The 18,020-nt window shown below is 35.6% G+C and overlaps 4 protein-coding genes across 4 annotated transcripts; 2 read left to right on the top strand and 2 right to left on the bottom strand.

The window, feature by feature from the left end:
* The first annotated feature begins 802 nt into the window (after positions 1 to 802).
* On the top strand, positions 803 to 1,159 carry LOC109152356 (agamous-like MADS-box protein AGL80). Its single transcript, XM_019300001.1, has one exon. It carries the CDS (start codon positions 803 to 805, stop codon positions 1,157 to 1,159), a length of 357 nt encoding a protein of 118 aa, XP_019155546.1.
* A 4,488-nt stretch (positions 1,160 to 5,647) lies between these two features.
* On the bottom strand, positions 5,648 to 6,461 carry LOC109152347 (adenylate isopentenyltransferase 5, chloroplastic-like). Its single transcript, XM_019299989.1, has 2 exons — positions 6,005 to 6,461; positions 5,648 to 5,838 (listed from the first exon to the last, which is right to left on the bottom strand). Exons 1-2 carry the CDS (start codon positions 6,459 to 6,461, stop codon positions 5,648 to 5,650), a joined length of 648 nt encoding a protein of 215 aa, XP_019155534.1.
* Positions 6,462 to 7,004: 543 nt separating this feature from the next.
* On the bottom strand, positions 7,005 to 7,811 carry LOC109152338. Its single transcript, XM_019299977.1, has one exon. The coding sequence runs from the start codon at positions 7,809 to 7,811 to the stop codon at positions 7,005 to 7,007; it is 807 nt and encodes a 268-aa protein (XP_019155522.1).
* An 8,559-nt stretch (positions 7,812 to 16,370) lies between these two features.
* Positions 16,371 to 17,102, top strand: LOC109152327 (agamous-like MADS-box protein AGL80). The gene has a single exon (XM_019299952.1). The coding sequence runs from the start codon at positions 16,371 to 16,373 to the stop codon at positions 17,100 to 17,102; it is 732 nt and encodes a 243-aa protein (XP_019155497.1).
* Positions 17,103 to 18,020: the final 918 nt, after the last annotated feature.

Here is an 18,020-nt window from a genome sequence, read left to right as displayed (position 1 = left end):
TTGTGATATGTTCTACTCTTTTAGTAAGTTGATAAATTTTTTTTGGTGTAAACCACAATGTGGTCCGGGTCTTTCTCTGTCCGTTTAATGGTCCAGGTCCACCCTATTCGCTCCGAGAGGCACAAAAGCTGTCCCAAAGAGAATCATCACTTGTGAGAATCAAACCCGGATTATCCCTAAATTTTCCCCCACAAAGAGAGCTCATTTACCACTGTAGCTACCCTGTTGGGTTTAGTAAGTTGATAATAACATTAAACGAATATTCTTTATTTTCATTGTTTCCATTGAATTGCCTAACCCTCATAATAAATTAATCAAAGAAATAAATATGTTTTTTTAGCTTCCAAAAATATATTCTAATGTTTAAATATACTACACATTGCATTAAAATATTTATATTTATTATTTGTCAAGAATTGACCTAGCTACCACATGTGATAAAAAAAATGAAGCTAAAATAGTAATTGCACTTCAAGATGATAATATTAAGAAGTAAATTATAAATGAGAACATTTTGCGTCACTCTTAATATAGAATATAATTCTGTTAATCATTATATAGTAAAAATCTAATAAAATAACCAATAAGTCAAATAAAGTATATTAGGAAAAAATATTCGTGACAGGTGTAACATTACTATAAAAAAAATAATTTATTCAATTTACCTCATATATGTGACCCTATAAATATCATATCATCTCAGCATGCTTAATAGCCCACACAAGATCGATAAAGAATAAAAAACCACAAATCAATCTTGAGCACTTAGCTTCTTCCTCTTTTCTCATTTCCAATCAATATCATGGCAAGAAGGAGATTAAGATTGGCATATATTGTGAATCAATCAAAAAGAAAAGCCTCCTACCAGAAAAGAAAGAGAGGGTTGGTCAAAAAGCTTAATGAGCTAACCGTTCTTTGTAGTGCGGATGCTGCCATGATAATGTATAGCTCGTTTGAGCAGGGGCCAGTGATATGGCCTACTGTTGAAAGGGTTCAAGAGCTGATTGCTAGGTTCATGCAGTTGCCGGACGTGCAACAAACGCGGCGAATGATGAGCCAGGACAACTTTGTTGCGCAATGGCTTGAAAAGTTCCGTAGATTATCTGAGTTCCGTAGATTTAAACGACCTTGGTTGGGTTTTAAACACGAATATCGCTGAAAGTGATATGAGGTTGGTAAGAGATTCCCCAACTCTGGCTCCTCCTTCAGTTGTTGCTCCAGCAGATGTGTTTTCTGGGCATAGCTATCAAGACATGGTGGGTATGCAAATTCCCAATCTTAATCCTGCGTGGAATTGGACTTTTAATCAAAATGACCCAACTCAGGGGGGACCAGGGCCCAGCACCTCCCAACAAAATCCTTAAGTCGTTTCTGCAAACTTCTCTTGTGCACTGCAATTCAAGTGTTTTTGTTTGTTATTTAATTTGATGCATTATATTGGGAATAGCCTAGCCTAATGCATCTATATGTTTTATGTTGTTTTGTTTTTTCCAATTCAATTAATAATAAAAGATGCTGTCCGGCCTATTTCTTTTATAAAAACCTGGGTATAAATTTGAGTTGCAGAAAATCCATCTCATAATACATAGAAATAAAAGATCAAAGTTCATATCCCTTTGCATTCACAAATTTGGGTTGCACAAAATCGTTCTTAAAATACATAATAAATATATCAAATCAAATTTCACATCCTTTTGCATTGATACAAATTATAATAGAAAGATAATAAATAACATATCTATTGTTCCAAGTATTAAATTAGACACAATTAATTAGAATGTCAATTTTCATGTTCCTAATGAGGATTCCCGTTCTCCATTACAACAGGATTGGGGTGGGAGGAAAATTCGAGGAATGGGGCCGGGGGTAATGAAAATACTACCCCACCTCACCTCCGATTCTTATATCAACAACAACAATATTATTATTATTATTATTATTATTATTATTATTATTATTATTATTATTATTATTATTATTATTATTATTATTTTTGTTGTTGTTTTTATTGTTATTATTATTATTATTATTATAAGGTAGCAAGAGTGCTTGTATTGTATTTACATATTGGATGTGTTGACATTTTGTAATCACATATTCACATTCTTATTTGAATTTAAATTATTTGAATATTATATTTGACATTTTTTGTTATCATTGAGAATTAATGAATATTTTTTTTTTTTTTGAAGGAAAGATCTTAATTCATTGAATCAGATGAAAGAACATCAACAAGAAAAGAAGGGGGATAGTCATACCACTCCCGGCAATCTGGCATAAAAACGGCTTCCCGTGCAATTGCATGGGCCGCACGATTCGCAGATCGCCTAGCGAAACAAAAAATTACATCGGGAATTTGAGATGCAATTTCCTTGATATCATCTAAAATAAAACCAAAGGATGAAGCAAAAGATTCAGAAGCTAGAGCATTAACAACAATCTGAGAATCAGACTCAACGTCAACGAGTCCCATATTAATTCCTTTCAGCCAACTAAGAGCTTCCCTTATACAAACTGCTTCCGCCTCCTTAACACCAATTAGACCAGCATACCGTTTTCCTTTAGCTGCAATAAGCACACCACGATCATCCCGGAGAACCCATCCCATCCCCGTAACGTTGTTTCCATCCGTACCCAGAGCGCCATCCCCGTAACGTTGTTTCCATCAGTACCCAGAGCGGCATCCGTATTGAGTTTAATAGGGCCATGCGTCGGCTTCACCCAAGTATCAACCGCAACACCATACGAAGGATTTTATTCAGGAACATCATTCGCGGACCTCCAACTATAAAGCAGGGACAGGGATGAGCGAATCACTTCTCTCGCATTGATAGGAATCCCATTCCAAAGCTTATTATTTCGGCTATACCACAACCCCAAGCAAACCGAACTGAATTTGCAGGCATCTTCATACGCTAAGGCTTGGAGGTTGTCAAAATACCAATCTGAGATGTGTACATAGTCATCCAATATAACAGATATCCCTAACAACCTCCAAATTTCTATCACCTGCTCACAAGTCGAAAATAAGTGTACTGCTGATTCATCATATCTATCACATAACTGGCAAAGGATCGTAGTAGCCACTCGTTTACTGGATAAGGCATCTCGCGTAGGGATGTAGCCTGAGGCCAATTGCCAGCAGAAATTCTTGGTTTTAGGGGGGATTGATAAACGCCATATAGAACTCCAAGACCTTGTAGCATTAAACTCCCCAGTAAGTCTACGGTAACAAGATTTGACAGTAAATTTCCCTTCGAATCGGCTAACCACATCCATGAATCGGGAGGACTTCGCAACCTGATTGGAATCTGAAGAATAAGGTCCACATCTCTCTGCTCAAATAAATTAAAATTTTGTGACAACCTCAGTCTTCCACGCAAAGGATAATACCAGGAATAGCACGAATAATCATCAACAAAAAGAACAAGATAAGGATAACTAGAATGAGATAGCAACGTAGTGGGGCACCAAATATAAGTGTATATCAAATCAAGCACATGCGAACTGGACGACTCAAACGCGCAGATTTACCCCTTTGACACGCAGTACATAAAGAATGAGAAATACTTATCAGTATTAGACTGAGTAGCCAAACAAGAAAGTAAAATGTGACGCTGCACACGCTCATGCGGATGCCCAAGGCGACTATGCCAAATGAAAGTTGAAGCACGTGCAGACAGGAAAGCAGACGAAGACGAACCGGAAATAGGCAACAGATAAAGACCACCAGAACTCTCACCCCGAAACAGAACTGCCTTGGTGACAATATCCTTCACAACAAAGAAAGTGGAGTGAAATTCAAAGAAAACATTATTAGAGGCCAAACTACAAGTTGAAAGAAATCAAATGCAAGTTCAGATTACAAGTTTGATGGATAAGATGCGTCGCAATGGCATGCTATCCACTTCTATGCCACGACCCCCAACTATTGAAGATGAGCATTCTGCTAATTAAAATGCTTAAAACTTAGGAGATGATTAGATTATGTTTATTAATATATTTGGTACTGTTTTTATTGATGTAACATTACACATTGCTATATATGTTTTTGTTTTTGTTATTGAGTTTGAATGCTTTAATATAATATATTTTGTAATTATGTTATTGAAGTATTATATTATAGGTCCAATGCTGGTATGTGATATTAATTAGTGGGTAGATTTGTTTTTAAAATTTTTAAAATTTAGCGACGGACAAATATTGTAGTAAATCTGTAGCTAAGTATCTAATAACAATAAAAAATGGCCACAAAATAGCGACGGAAAAATCCGTAGTTAAATTTAGCGACGGATATTTTCATCACTATGTTGTAGCTAAATGCCATTTAATTAAAATAATAAAAACAAATTAGTGACTATATCCATCGCTACATTTAGCGACGACGATGGCGATGGAAATTTCTGATGCTATATTTCGTCGCTATTACTTTGCAAATTTCATCACTAGATCGTTGTTGTAGGAAAATAGCAATAGATATTTTGTTGGTAGAGCGACGGAATTTCCTTTGCTAGATTTAACGACAGAATATTCCGCCGTTAGTTCCTCACAAATTTCGTTTTCTAATCCGTTGGCGGAAGAAATTTAGCGACAGATTATTTTCGCTTAGTGACAAAATATTTCATCACTAACTGTAGCGACGGAAATAAATTGTGTTGCTAGATTTTAGCGATGCACATTTTTGTGACGAATGAGTTCCGTCGCTAAACACTTTAGCGACGCATTTTCCCTATTTAGCGACGGAATCTGTCCTTTGCTATTTCCGCATTTTTTTTGTAGTGAAATTCTAAAACTTCATACTCCATAATCTCATTGCGTGACGCTGCCCTTTATGCTACTACCAATAACCCAATTGCACATGACACTGCCAGTAAAAAAAAAAAAAGAAAAAAAAAAGAGGACAAGTACTGAAGATAAGACAATGACAATGCTACCAAAAAGAGAATTAAGAATACTTAGAGAAATTCAAACCAAAAGTAGTATTTATTTAGACTATCACTTTTAGACTAAATATTTAGACTATCGTTATTACAAAGTTGTAAATATTTAGTTTAGTATTCATATACTTTGAATAACTGACTTAAATATAAACAAATTCAACATTCACTTACCTATGCATAAACATCTCCTATATAATTATGCATTGATATATTTTGAAGTACTTATTTAAAAATAATTATTGGGCATTATCGCATTCACGTAATGCTCAAGAAAAACTAGTAGTACTATATATTAGGAGAAAAATTATTTAATTTAACTTGCATTTTATTCATAGAAACACGATTAATGCAAAAGAACACATTGAAACTCAAGTTTACATGTTTAATGACTTGCATATGTAATAAAAATTAAACATTCCATCTAATTTGGGAATTTCTTTAAAAAAATTAAATAATTAATTCTTTTAAAGACATGCCCAAATCCAAAATAGAATTAATTTATTTGAAAGACATTAGGAAATTAATCATTCGTTTTTAAGGTATTGTTGCAGGATGTTCAAGCTGGGGCTGAAAACCATCTTCAACCATGCTGCTTCCTGAGCCTGTTTGTCACCTTCGATTTGGAACACGACGGTGGGATCGATGCAGTGAATGGGCCATCCCAGCTCGTCCGTCAGCCGCTGGATTTTGCCTACTTGACGGCGGATTTAGCCTATGGTGTTGGTCTTGATTTCAGCAATGGCGGATTCAAGCAGCGCCTTCTTCTCAGCCTCGGACATGTCTTTGCTGGCTTCAGCTCTCAGATACTTGTCCATTTCAGGAACTCCGATGGCTTTTCGAATACCCTTTGTGTAATCTTTGTCGGGAGCAAAGATTCCTCGTACCTCATCAACCAGACCTACATGCATATAATTAGTACACCAAACAAAAATTATGCATGAATCTATGTCGCATGATCTCTTTTATAGTGTCATATATGAAAATAGACCAGTTAGCCAAATTAGTCTGACCAGTTATATAAGTTCGTTTTTACGATTCTACCTAAAAATGAATTTATAAGTTACCTTGATTAACCATTTGGTCAACTCGTTTGGACACAAAAGTGTTCAAAACATTTGGAGAAACATCCAGCCAAATGAAGCAGCCGTGGTAGTTGGACTTGAACTTGAAGTCAGGGTCCTCCACCAGGGCTTCAATGAAAGAATTTGACCCTCCCACGACGATCGGAACCTTGCCGGAGTTGATGATTCGCTCAATCACCGACGTGGCCTGGAAGCAAAAGTGGCGGGCAGTGTATTCTTCATCGGGGTTCCCAACATGCCCAAGCAAATGATGAGGCACGCCAAGCTTCTCGACCTCAGGAATCTTGTTACCCAGAACATCAAGCCCTCTGTAAACCTGAATCTTGTGGGAGTTGATTATCTCTCCTCCAATGTGGGCGGCTAGGCTGACAGATAGCTTCGATTTTCCCGATCCGGTGGCTCCCATGATGAACACCACCACCTTCTTGTTCATAGCCATCCTCAGTCAATTGATTGCCTGTTTGATCTGTTCATAGCAAATGATACATACACACACATTAAAACTTAAAACTGATTACAAATTTCTACATGATATGTAAATACAATAATCAAAGTTCAATATGATCTATGTAAAGTGTATGCATGCATATACGATAGATCTATGTAAAGTATATAATATGGTCTGAGAAAATATTACTGATATTGAAAGTGTGTGAAAACGAGAGTGATATGAAAATGGGGGTATGGCTGAGGGTATATATATTTCTATAGGAGTGACGAGTATGGCAAGTGAATATTAATAGATATGCGAATTTAGTAAAAAATTAACTTATTTTTTTTTCTAATTTTATTAATTCAATTTAGTATGCTAATTTGTTAAATTATTAAATGATTTATTGAGAAAATGTATTAGTCAACTTTTTATTTAATTTAAAATTAGTATAATATTTATATATATTCCAAAAATATAGATACATTTGATCATCTGTACAAACTGGGACGAACCCAAAATTTTATTTAGGACAAAAAAGATTTTAACTAATTAAGGAGCTTTACTGAAGAGAGTCAATGGAACATCTAGCCACTCCCCGCAACCTGACTCAGAAACGGCCTCCCTAGCAACAATGTGGGCTGCACGATTCACAGATCGTTTGACAAAACTAAAATTAACATCCAACAAAGATGATGCCAATTCTTTTAAATCTCCTACAATCAAACCGAAAGCAGAGTCAAAGGAAGAACCAGAAAGAGCATTAAACAGGAGCTGCAAATCTGTTTCCACATCCACCCCTCCCATCCCTGTATTTTTGAACCAACTCAACGCCTCCCGCATACTCATAGCTTCGGCCACTTTCGCATCGTAAATCCCGGGCACGGACATACTCTTCGCTGCTAGGAATAAACGATTATCATCCCTAACAACCCAGCCATAGCCCATGGTGTTACTTGTATGATTTATAGCGGCGTCTGTATTCAATTTTAACTGCCCAGCTTGCGGCTTGTTCCAGCGTTCAACCTGGCATGGTGGTACAGCAGGTAAGATGGTACTCTCATTACCTGCCAACCAGTCATCCAAGAAAAGTAGAGCATGATGCACCATAAGCATTAAATCAAAAGCAGCCCCTCTCCAAACACAGGCGTTCCTACTACACCAAATCCCCCAGCATACCATTATAAATTTGGGAATCAAATCAGCACGTAACATAGAAAGACAGCCAAAGAACCACTCATGCACTACATTACCCGGCACATATGTAATAGGTAAGCCAACCGCATGGTAAGCTCGCATAGCTTCTGGACAAGTCGCAAAGATATGTAAAGCTGACTCCTCCTCCTCCTTCCTGCACATGTGGCACAACAAATTACAATCAACATGTTTCCTCCTAAGAGCATCCCGGGTTGGTAAATAAGATGATGCCAACTGCCAAGTGAAGGCTTTGACCTTTAGTGGTACATTGGCATTCCAAAGTACATTCCAAGGTCTATCATCATGTAGTAAACTCGCTTGACGACGGTAGCTCAATTTTACAGTGTAAGCCCCTTTACTATCCCAAGGTCCACCTCTAGCTAATCCAACAAGACAGCGTGGTCCGCGTACTCAATCATTGGAGCGGGCTCACGTCATGCGGCTTCGTCACATGACACGAGGAACTGATGAGCAGTTTCATGCTCTCACGGCATCGGTTGATCCCACATGCTAATCCCAGGCAATGGGCGATCCTCAGTGGCGTGATGCCATGGACCAAGAGTTCAATGCCCTACTGCACAATATCACCTGGCGCCTCACCTCACCCAAACCGGGCATGAATATAATTGGCTTCAAGTGGGTGTACCGCACCAAACGTAAGACAGATGGGTCAGTTGAGCACTATAAAGCGCGCTTGGTGGCCAAAGGGTTCAACCAAGTAGCTAGAGAAGATTTCTTTGACACCTTTAATCCTGTAATCAAACCCACTATAATACACCTGTTGTTTTCTTTTGCAGTTTCCGGGGGATGAACTCTACGGCAATTGGATGTCCACAATGTCTTCCGTAATGGGCACTAGGCAGAAACCGTGTACATGTGACAGGCCCCCAGCTATGAGGACCCAGCACATCCTGACCATGTATGTCATCTCTCCAGCGGTCCTTATATGGCCTGAAGCAAGCACCTCTGGCCTGATTCAAACATCTACACCATTTTTTTACTGACTACAGGGTTTTCGACATCCAAAACCGACGTATCACTTTTTCAGTACTCAGATCGCACCTCCAGGGTCTTCCTGCTTGTATACGTACATGCCATCATCATGATGGGTAATGATTCAGGCCTACTTGACTCGATCCTACTCCATCTCTCATCTGCCTTCAAGATAAGGGACTTAGGCACGCCCAATTTCTTTCTTAGCATTGAAACTCTACTTGTGGAGGGCGGCTTGCTTCTCTCTCAGCATCGTTATATGGAAGATGTTTTAAACATGGCTGGTATGTCTGATTGCAAGTCGCTAGCCACTCCAGCGGCTCTAATGCAAGCCACGTCTCCTTCAATTGAGCCCTTCGAGAATCCTACTCAATATCGCCGACTAGCCGGTGCAGTACTGTATCTGACCATAACCCGACCAGATCTCTCTTATGCAGTTATTTAACACCCCCGATTTTACCAAAATTTAAAAGTTTAAACAAGAGACATAAAACTAAACATTAATCATTAAACAACGGAAGTAACGTCTAAACACGGAGGTGTTATGCCACACCTATATCAAACATAGGTGCACAGACAAACTACTAAACAAACCACAGCAGCTAACGGTTAAACTAACTAGGCTCACAGGCCATAAACAACTAGAAAAGCATAAGGAGCTACACTAGGCTACTACGGTCAACTAGCGCGCTTTCCAAAGCTACTCAAAACCTGTAAAGAGATAGGGATAACACCCGTCAGCGAAAGATGCTGGTAACCTACCAATACGCGTTAAGTAACATAATATATAGATATAAGCAAAACCATTTGAGTCTGGGGAATACAGTATAATCATTTTAAAACCAAGAGAGGGAACATCAATACACTCATCAACAATCTCAACAAAGACCAAAGACAACCATACTCAGCAAATCAACAAGGACAACAAGCAACATACTCAACACTAGATGCAACATACCAAACTCAAGGTAGAGTTCATCATAGACATGCTCGTAAGCCATAAGGCGAGATTCATACTCACAACATGTTCCAAGCCCACATAGGACATAGTCAAACCGAAGCATTCATCATAGAGTCATCTCAACGACCCGAATCATAGCGGACCAGTGTGGAGGACTCCAACTCATCAATCACATACCACAGAGTCATTGCAATGACTAGGACCACAGTCCAATGGAAACATATCTAGCAACTTTAAGTGTATACACCCCCTATTGAGATTCCAAGCCCAACGGGTTAGCTACTATTTTTGGCAACTGGAATGAGTTTCCCAAGTTGCCCACAAATCATAAGTATCCAAACGGCAATCCGGAGCTTTAAACCCACTACTGGATCAGTTCACCCATAAGTCCCCACACTGTCCACTTTACCAACTCAATCATCTCATCACATCCATTCCAACATCTCAATAAGAGGCAATACACACAGAATCTAAAGATACAACAAAGCATAGATTCCACAGAAAGTGTGTACAACAACGGATAAGCTCAATCAATAGCTTATCTACGGAATAATCAATGCAGTACGACATTGGTACAAGATCACATCAAGGAATCCAATCAACAGGTTTCAATGAATGACATGAAATGATGCTCAACAACAACCATGGACTTCAATCCACTAACGACATGATTGGCAACACGAGTTGCCAATCCTCAATAGGAAGGACAAACAACAATTACTAGCATCAACGACATCATATCTAGCATACTCATCAAACGGGTAAACCAAAATGGTTCTAACGAACCTCAAAGACTCACATTAATTCAACAAATCACAAGGTTGGACCATAAGCACGATTCAAGACACCAAATCCTTACATGGATACTTAGGACATCGTTCTAGACATACGAAACATCAAGGAGACACACAAAAGCTCAACAATCCAACAAAGGAGGTCAAGACATCACATACCAAAAGATGGAACCACGGGAAAAACAACACCCAACATTCCACCGGGAGTGTACCCTGCGGGTGGAACCATGGGTAGGTCCCTACCCGTGGTACCTCCCGCGGGTGGGGCGGCGGGTGGACATCCGCCCGTGGGGAACACCTGTGCAACAATTAATTCCCTTCGAGAAAATTCATCTCCAAGGTCAAGTTCAGGTCCAAAACACCCCAAATCTCACATACAACAAGGAAATGACTTGAACCCAAGAATAGATCAAAGAACAACATTCAAGAAACCTAGATACATGCTCTAAACATGCATTATCACAAGATCATGCATCAAATCACTCACAATCATCAAGAATCATCAATAGCAAGTAGCAAATAGGTTTTGTATAGCATGGGTTTCCTTTGAAGACCAAAAACTTCTTTCCTCTAACCCTCCTAGGCCCTACTTTGAAGCTCTTCTTCCTCACATGCTTCTTACACAAGCCAAACCACAAGAAAACACCAATCTTACATAAAGACACCTTAAAGCTAACTAAAAACACTAAATAACTTTAGATCTTACCCTTTCCTAAGCTTGGGAGATGGAAAGGTGGAGTCTTGGGATGATTCTTTGCATGCTAGGATGGGGTGTTCTTCTTTTAGCTTGGAGGATAAGCTAACTTTTCTTAGAGAGAAGGTAGAGAGTTTAGGATATTGGCTAGCAAGAGGATGAATGAAATGTGTCTTGCTAGGGCAAGCTTGAACGCCAATCATGTGTGAAAGGACATGTTTACCCTTACTAAAAGGCTAGGAAGACAAAAGGCTAGGTACAAAGCACAAAGCGAAAGGTACTCATGGTTGACTAAAGAATTAGACAACTTCTAGTCCCTTGAATATTAAATTTCAAGATTTTGGGAAGGAATTCACCAAGGTATTTTAGGATTAATTCCTCAATTAATACTACTTAAGGAGTCGGATTTTCGGGGTGTCACAAGTTAACCGGTTATGTCAGTTTATGCATGCTCCGACCGATGAACACTAGGGTCTCCTAAAGCATGTCTTACGCTATGTGAAGGGCACACTCACATACAGTCTACGCATAACTACGTCACCGTCTTCTGATATCCTTGCCTTTTCTGACTCAGACTGGGTTGGTTGTCCGATTGATCGGAAGTCGACTAGTGGGTTTGCTGTATTTCTTGGCTCGAACTTGATCTCCTTGGTGTCTCGCAAACATCGGACAGTTGCTCGTTCTTCTACCGAGGTAGAATACAAGGGCCTAGCTTACGTTGCGGCTGAGGTTACGTGGGTTGTTTCGCTACTCCATGAGCTTGACCTCCACTCTGGTACGCCAGCCACTTTATGGTGCGACAATCTCGATGCAACCTACCTGTGTGCCAATCCAGTTTTCTAAGCAATGACCAAACATGTAGACTTCTTGGTCAACTTTGTCTCTACGAAGGATCAGTTGGCTGACATCTCCACAAAAACCAATGCCGGCAGCTCGGTTTGGTTCTCTGAGGGACAAGCTCAATGGTGTGTCACACCCACCTTGTGTTTGAGGGGGTGTATTAGTGATATTATATTTGTATAAGTGATGTCATATTTGTATGGTTGTAATTGACTTAGACTTAACTACTAGCCTAATGTATAGGATAAGTTAGGAAAAAATTTTATTCCTTTCGTATCTCTGTATTTCCATCTATGAATTGAATACACAAAATTATCCCCTCATTTACCTAACACTCATAGCAAATTAATCAAAGAAATAAATATGTTTTTTTTAGCTTCCAAATATATATTATAATGTTTAAATCCACTACACATTGCATTAAAATATTTATATTTATTATTTGTCAAGAATTGACCTAGCTACCACATGTGATAAAAAAAATGAAACTAAAAAAGTAATTGCACGTCAAGATGATAATATTAAGAAGTAAATTTAAAAGGAGAACATTTTGTATCACTCTTAATATAGAATATAATTCTCTTAATCATTAAATAGTAAAAATCAAATAAAATAACCATAATAAGTATTTTCAAAAACAAAAAACCATAATAAGTCATATAACGTAGGAATAAGGTTCAAATTGGCCACTGAACGTAACATGAATATGTAATTAGGTCACTGAACAAAAAAAAAGTGCAATTAGGCCACTGAACAATCCAAATGTATGCAATTTCACCTGATAGCAGGTTACCATCAATTTTAGCAGGTTACCTGCTTACGTGGCAACTGAGTTGGCATTTTTAATAATTTTTAACAAATTTTTAATTTTTTTTTTAAAAAAACGACGGGATGGCCCCGGACCACCCCGTCATTATATGTTTTTTATTTAATTTCTTTTTCAATTTTTAAAATTCTATTATTAAAATTTATTAAAAATTATTTAAAAATTATTAAAAATGCCAACTTAGTTGCCCTGTAAGCAGGTAACTTGCTAAAATGATGGTAACATGCTATCCGGTGAAATTGCATACCTTTGGAGTGTTCAGTGGCCTAATTGCACGTTTTTTGAGTGTTCAGTGACCTAATTGCACTTTTTTTCGTTCAGTGGCCAAATTGCATTTTCAGGTTACGTGCACTGACCAATTTGAACCTTATTCCTATAATGTATATTAGGAATATAAATATTCGTGACAAGGTGTGACATTACTATAAAAAAATTTATTCAATTTTCCTCATATATAAATAAATAAATATACACACACACTTACACACACACACACACACACAAATATATATATATATATATATATATATATATATATATATATATATATATATATATATATATATATATATATATATATATATATAATCACAATAAAGTGTTTTATATAATAACATTGCAAGTGTATGCCCATATACACAAATATAAAAAAAATAAAAATAAAATAAAAAACTATTATTTTTGACTCATTGCAATCAAAATTTAAAAGTAAAGAATATAGCTAAAGACAATCAAAATTGACCTAATAACAACAATTTACAAAAAAAAAAAAAAAACTAATTGGACGTAATAGCAATTAATTACAAATCGATATATCCATTTGTGATATTTTAAACTCGTTTAGGAAGTTGATAATAACATTAGACGAATGTTCTTTATTTTCATTGTTTCCATTGAATTGCCTAACACTCATAAGAAATTAATCGAAGAAATAAATATGTATTTTTTAGCTTGCAAATATATATTAATTGTAATTTTTAAATCCACTACACATTGCATTAAAATATTTATATTTATTATTTGTCAAGAATTGACCAAGCTACCACATGTGATAAAAAAAATGAAACTAAAATAAGAAATTGCACGTCAAGATGATAATATTAAGAAGTAAATTTTAAATGAGAACAATTTGCATCACTCTTAATATAGAATATAATTCTCTTAATCATTAAATAGTAAAAATCCAATAAAATAACCATAATAAGTCATATAACGTAGGAATAAGGTTCAAATTGACCACTGAACGTAACTTGAATATGTAATTAGGTCACTGAACGAAAAAAAAAAAAGTGCAATTAGGCCACTGAACACTCCAAATGTATGCAATTTCACCTGATAGCAGGTTACCATCAATTTTAGCAGGTTACCTGCTTACGTGGCAACTGAGTTGGCATTTTTAATAATTTTTAACAAATTTTTAATTTTTTTTTAAAAAAATGACGGGATTGCCCTGGACCACCCCGTCATTATATTTTTTTTTATTTAATTTCTTTTTCAATTTTTAAAATTCTATTATTAAAATTTATAAAAAATTATTTAAAAATTATTAAAAAAGCCAACTTAGTTTCCATGTAAGCAGGTAACTTGCTAAAATGATGGTAACCTGCTATCCGTTGAAATTGCATACCTTTGGAGTGTTCAGTGGCCTAATTGCACTTTTTTTGAGTGTTCAGTGACCTAATTGCACTTTTTTTCGTTCAGTGGCCTAATTGTATTTTCAGGTTCCGTGCAGTGACCAATTTGAACCTTATTCCTATAATGTATATTAGGAATAAATATTCGTGACAAGGTGTGACATTACTATAAAAAAAAGTTATTCAATTTTCCTCATATATAAATAAATAAATACACACACACACACACACATACACACACACACACACACACACACACACACACACACACACACACACACACACACACACACACACACACACACACACACACACATATATATATATATATATATATATATATATATATATATATATATATATATATATATATATATATATAATCACAATAAAGTGTTTTAAATAATAACATTGCAAGTGTATGTCCATATACACAAATAAAAAAAAATAAAAAACTATCATTTTTGACTCATTGCAATCAAAATTTAAAAGTAAAGAATATAGCTAAAGGCAATCAAAATTGACCTAATAACAACAATTTTAAAAAAAATTAACTAATTGGACGTAATAGCAATTAATTACAAATCGATATATCCATTTGTGATATTTTAAACTCTTTTATGAAGTTGATAATAACATTAAACGAATATTCTTTATTTTCACTGTTTCCATTGAATTGCCTAACACTCATAAGAAATTAATCGAAGAAATAAATATGTATTTTTTAGCTTGCAAATATATATTAATTGTAATGTTTAAATCCACTACACATTGCATTTAAATATTTATATTTATTATTTGTCAAGAATTGACCAAGCTACCACATGTGATAAAAAAAAAATGAAACTAAAATAAGTTATTGCACGTCAAGATGATAATATTAAGAAGTAAATTTTAAATGAGAACAATTTGCATCACTCTTAATATAGAATATAATTCTCTCTATCATTAAATAGTAAAAATTCAATAAAATAACCATAATAAGTCATATAATGTATGTTAGGAAAAAATATTCGTGACAGGATGTAACATTACTATAAAAAAATAATTTATTCAATTTTGCTCATATATAAATAAATAAATAATTAAACACACACACACACACACACAAATATATATATATATATATATATATATATATATATATATATATATATATATATATATATAATCACAATAAAGGATTTTATATAATAACATTGCTTGTGTATGTCCATATACACAAACATAAATAAAAAAAACTATTATTTTTTACACATAGTAAGCAAATTTAAAACTAAAGAATATAACTAAAGACAATCAAAATTGACCTAATAACAATAATTTAAAAAAAAATAACTAATTGGACGTAATAGCAATTAATTACAAATCAATATCTCCAATTGTGATATTTTCTTCCCTTTTAGGAAGTTGATAATAACATTAAACGAATATTCTTTATTTTCATTATTTTCATTGAATTGCCTAACCCTCATAAGAAATTAATCGAAGAAATAAATATGTTTTTTTAACTTGCAAATATATATTAATTCTAATGTTTAAATCCACTACACATTGCATTAAAATATTTATATTTATTATTTTTCAAGAATGACCTAGCTACCACATGTGATAAAAAAAATGAAACTAAAATAAGATGATAATATTAAGTAAATTTAAAATGAGAGCATTTTGCATCACTCTTAATATAGAATATAATTCTCTTAATCGTTAAATAGTAAAAATTCAATAAAAAAACCATAATAAGTTATATAATGTATATTAGGAAAAAAAATATTCGTGACAGGCTGTAACATTACTGTAAAAAAAAAAAATCAATAATTTTTCAATTTTTGTCATATATGTGGCCCTATAAATATGGTATCATATCAGCATGCATAATAGCCCACACAAGATCGATAAAGATTAAAAAACAACAAATATAATCGATCTTGAGCACTTAGCTTCTCGTTCCTCTTTTCTTATTTCAAATTAATATCATGGCAAGGAGGATATTAAGATTGGCATATATTGTGAATCAATCAAAAAGAAAAGCATCCTACCACAAAAGAAAGAGAGGGGTGGTCAAAAAGCTTAACGAGCTCACCGTTCTTTGTGATGCGGATGCTGCCATGATAATGTATAGCTCGTTTGAGCAGGGGCCAGTGATATGGCCTACTGGTGAAAGGGTTCAAGAGCTGATTGCCAGGTTCATGCAATTGTCGGACGTGCAACAAACGCGGCGAATGATGAGCCAGGACAGCTTTCTTGCGGAAAGGCTTGAAAAGTTGGGCACTCTGCTTCTAAAATTGAAGCGAGAAAACAGGGAAAAGGAGATGAATGCACTGATGGATAAGATTTTTAGCGGAGAACAGATAATTGATTATCTGAGTTCCGTAGAATTAAACGATCTGGGTTGGGTTTTAAACACGAATATCGCTGAAAGTGTTATGAGGTTTGAAAGACATTCCCTAACTCCGGCTCCTTTTCTCCCTGCTGCTCCTTCTCTTGCAACAGCGTCACCTCCTGTTCTTGGGTCTGGCACTAGCAATGTGGTTGCTCCAGCGGATGTGTTTTCCGGGCAAAGCTATCAAGGCATGGTGGGTATACAAACTCCCATGTCTGCCAGTCTTAATCCTGTAACCGCGTGGAGTTATCAGAATTGGGCTTTTATGAATGACAGTAATCAGAATGACCCAACTCAGGGGAGACCAGGTCGTAGCACTCAGTAATCAAAATCCTTAAAGATTTTGCAAATTTCTTTAATGTTGTCTCATGTTTTTTTAATTTTATGTTGTTTTGTATTTTCCAGTAAAGTTGATAAAAAACAAATATGAAGTCCTATTTCATATCCCTTTGCATTGACACAAATTATAATAAAAAGATAATTAATGACATATCTATTGTTCAAAATTAATTGCAATGTAAATTTCCCATGTTCTTGATAAGGATTCCTGTTCTTTATTACAACGACGGGAATGGGGATGGGGAAAAATTCGGGGAAGGAGGCCTGGGGATGGAAATACCCCACCCTACCCCGATTCTTATAACAACAACACCGACAATACTAAAGATAATTAATGACATATCTATTGTTCAAAATTAATTGCAATGTAAATTTCCCATGTTCTTGATGCGGATTCCCGTTCTTTATTACAACGACGGGAATGGGGATGGGGAAAAATTCGGGGAAGGAGGCCTGGGGATGGAAATACCCCACCCTACCCCGATTCTTATAACAACAACACCGACAATACTACTACTACTACTACTACTACTACTACTACTACTACTACTACTACTACTACTACTACTACTACTAACTACTACTACTACTACTACTACTACTACTACTACTACTTACTACTACTACTACTTTTTTTTTACTACTACTACTACTACTACTACTACTACTACTACTTACTACTACTACTACTACTACTACTACTACTACTACTACTACTACTACTACTACTACTACTAACTACTACTACTATACTACTACTACTTACTACTACTACTACTACTTACTACTACTACTACTACTACTACTACTACTTACTACTAACTACTACTACTACTACTACTACTACTACTACTACTACTACTACTACTACTACTACTACTACTACTACTACTACTACTACTAC

Source organism: Ipomoea nil, unplaced genomic scaffold (assembly GCF_001879475.1).
Source record: "Ipomoea nil cultivar Tokyo-kokei standard unplaced genomic scaffold, Asagao_1.1 scaffold0268, whole genome shotgun sequence".
Taxonomy (NCBI): Eukaryota; Viridiplantae; Streptophyta; class Magnoliopsida; order Solanales; family Convolvulaceae; genus Ipomoea; species Ipomoea nil.
This window is presented reverse-complemented; position numbering and strand designations above follow the sequence as displayed.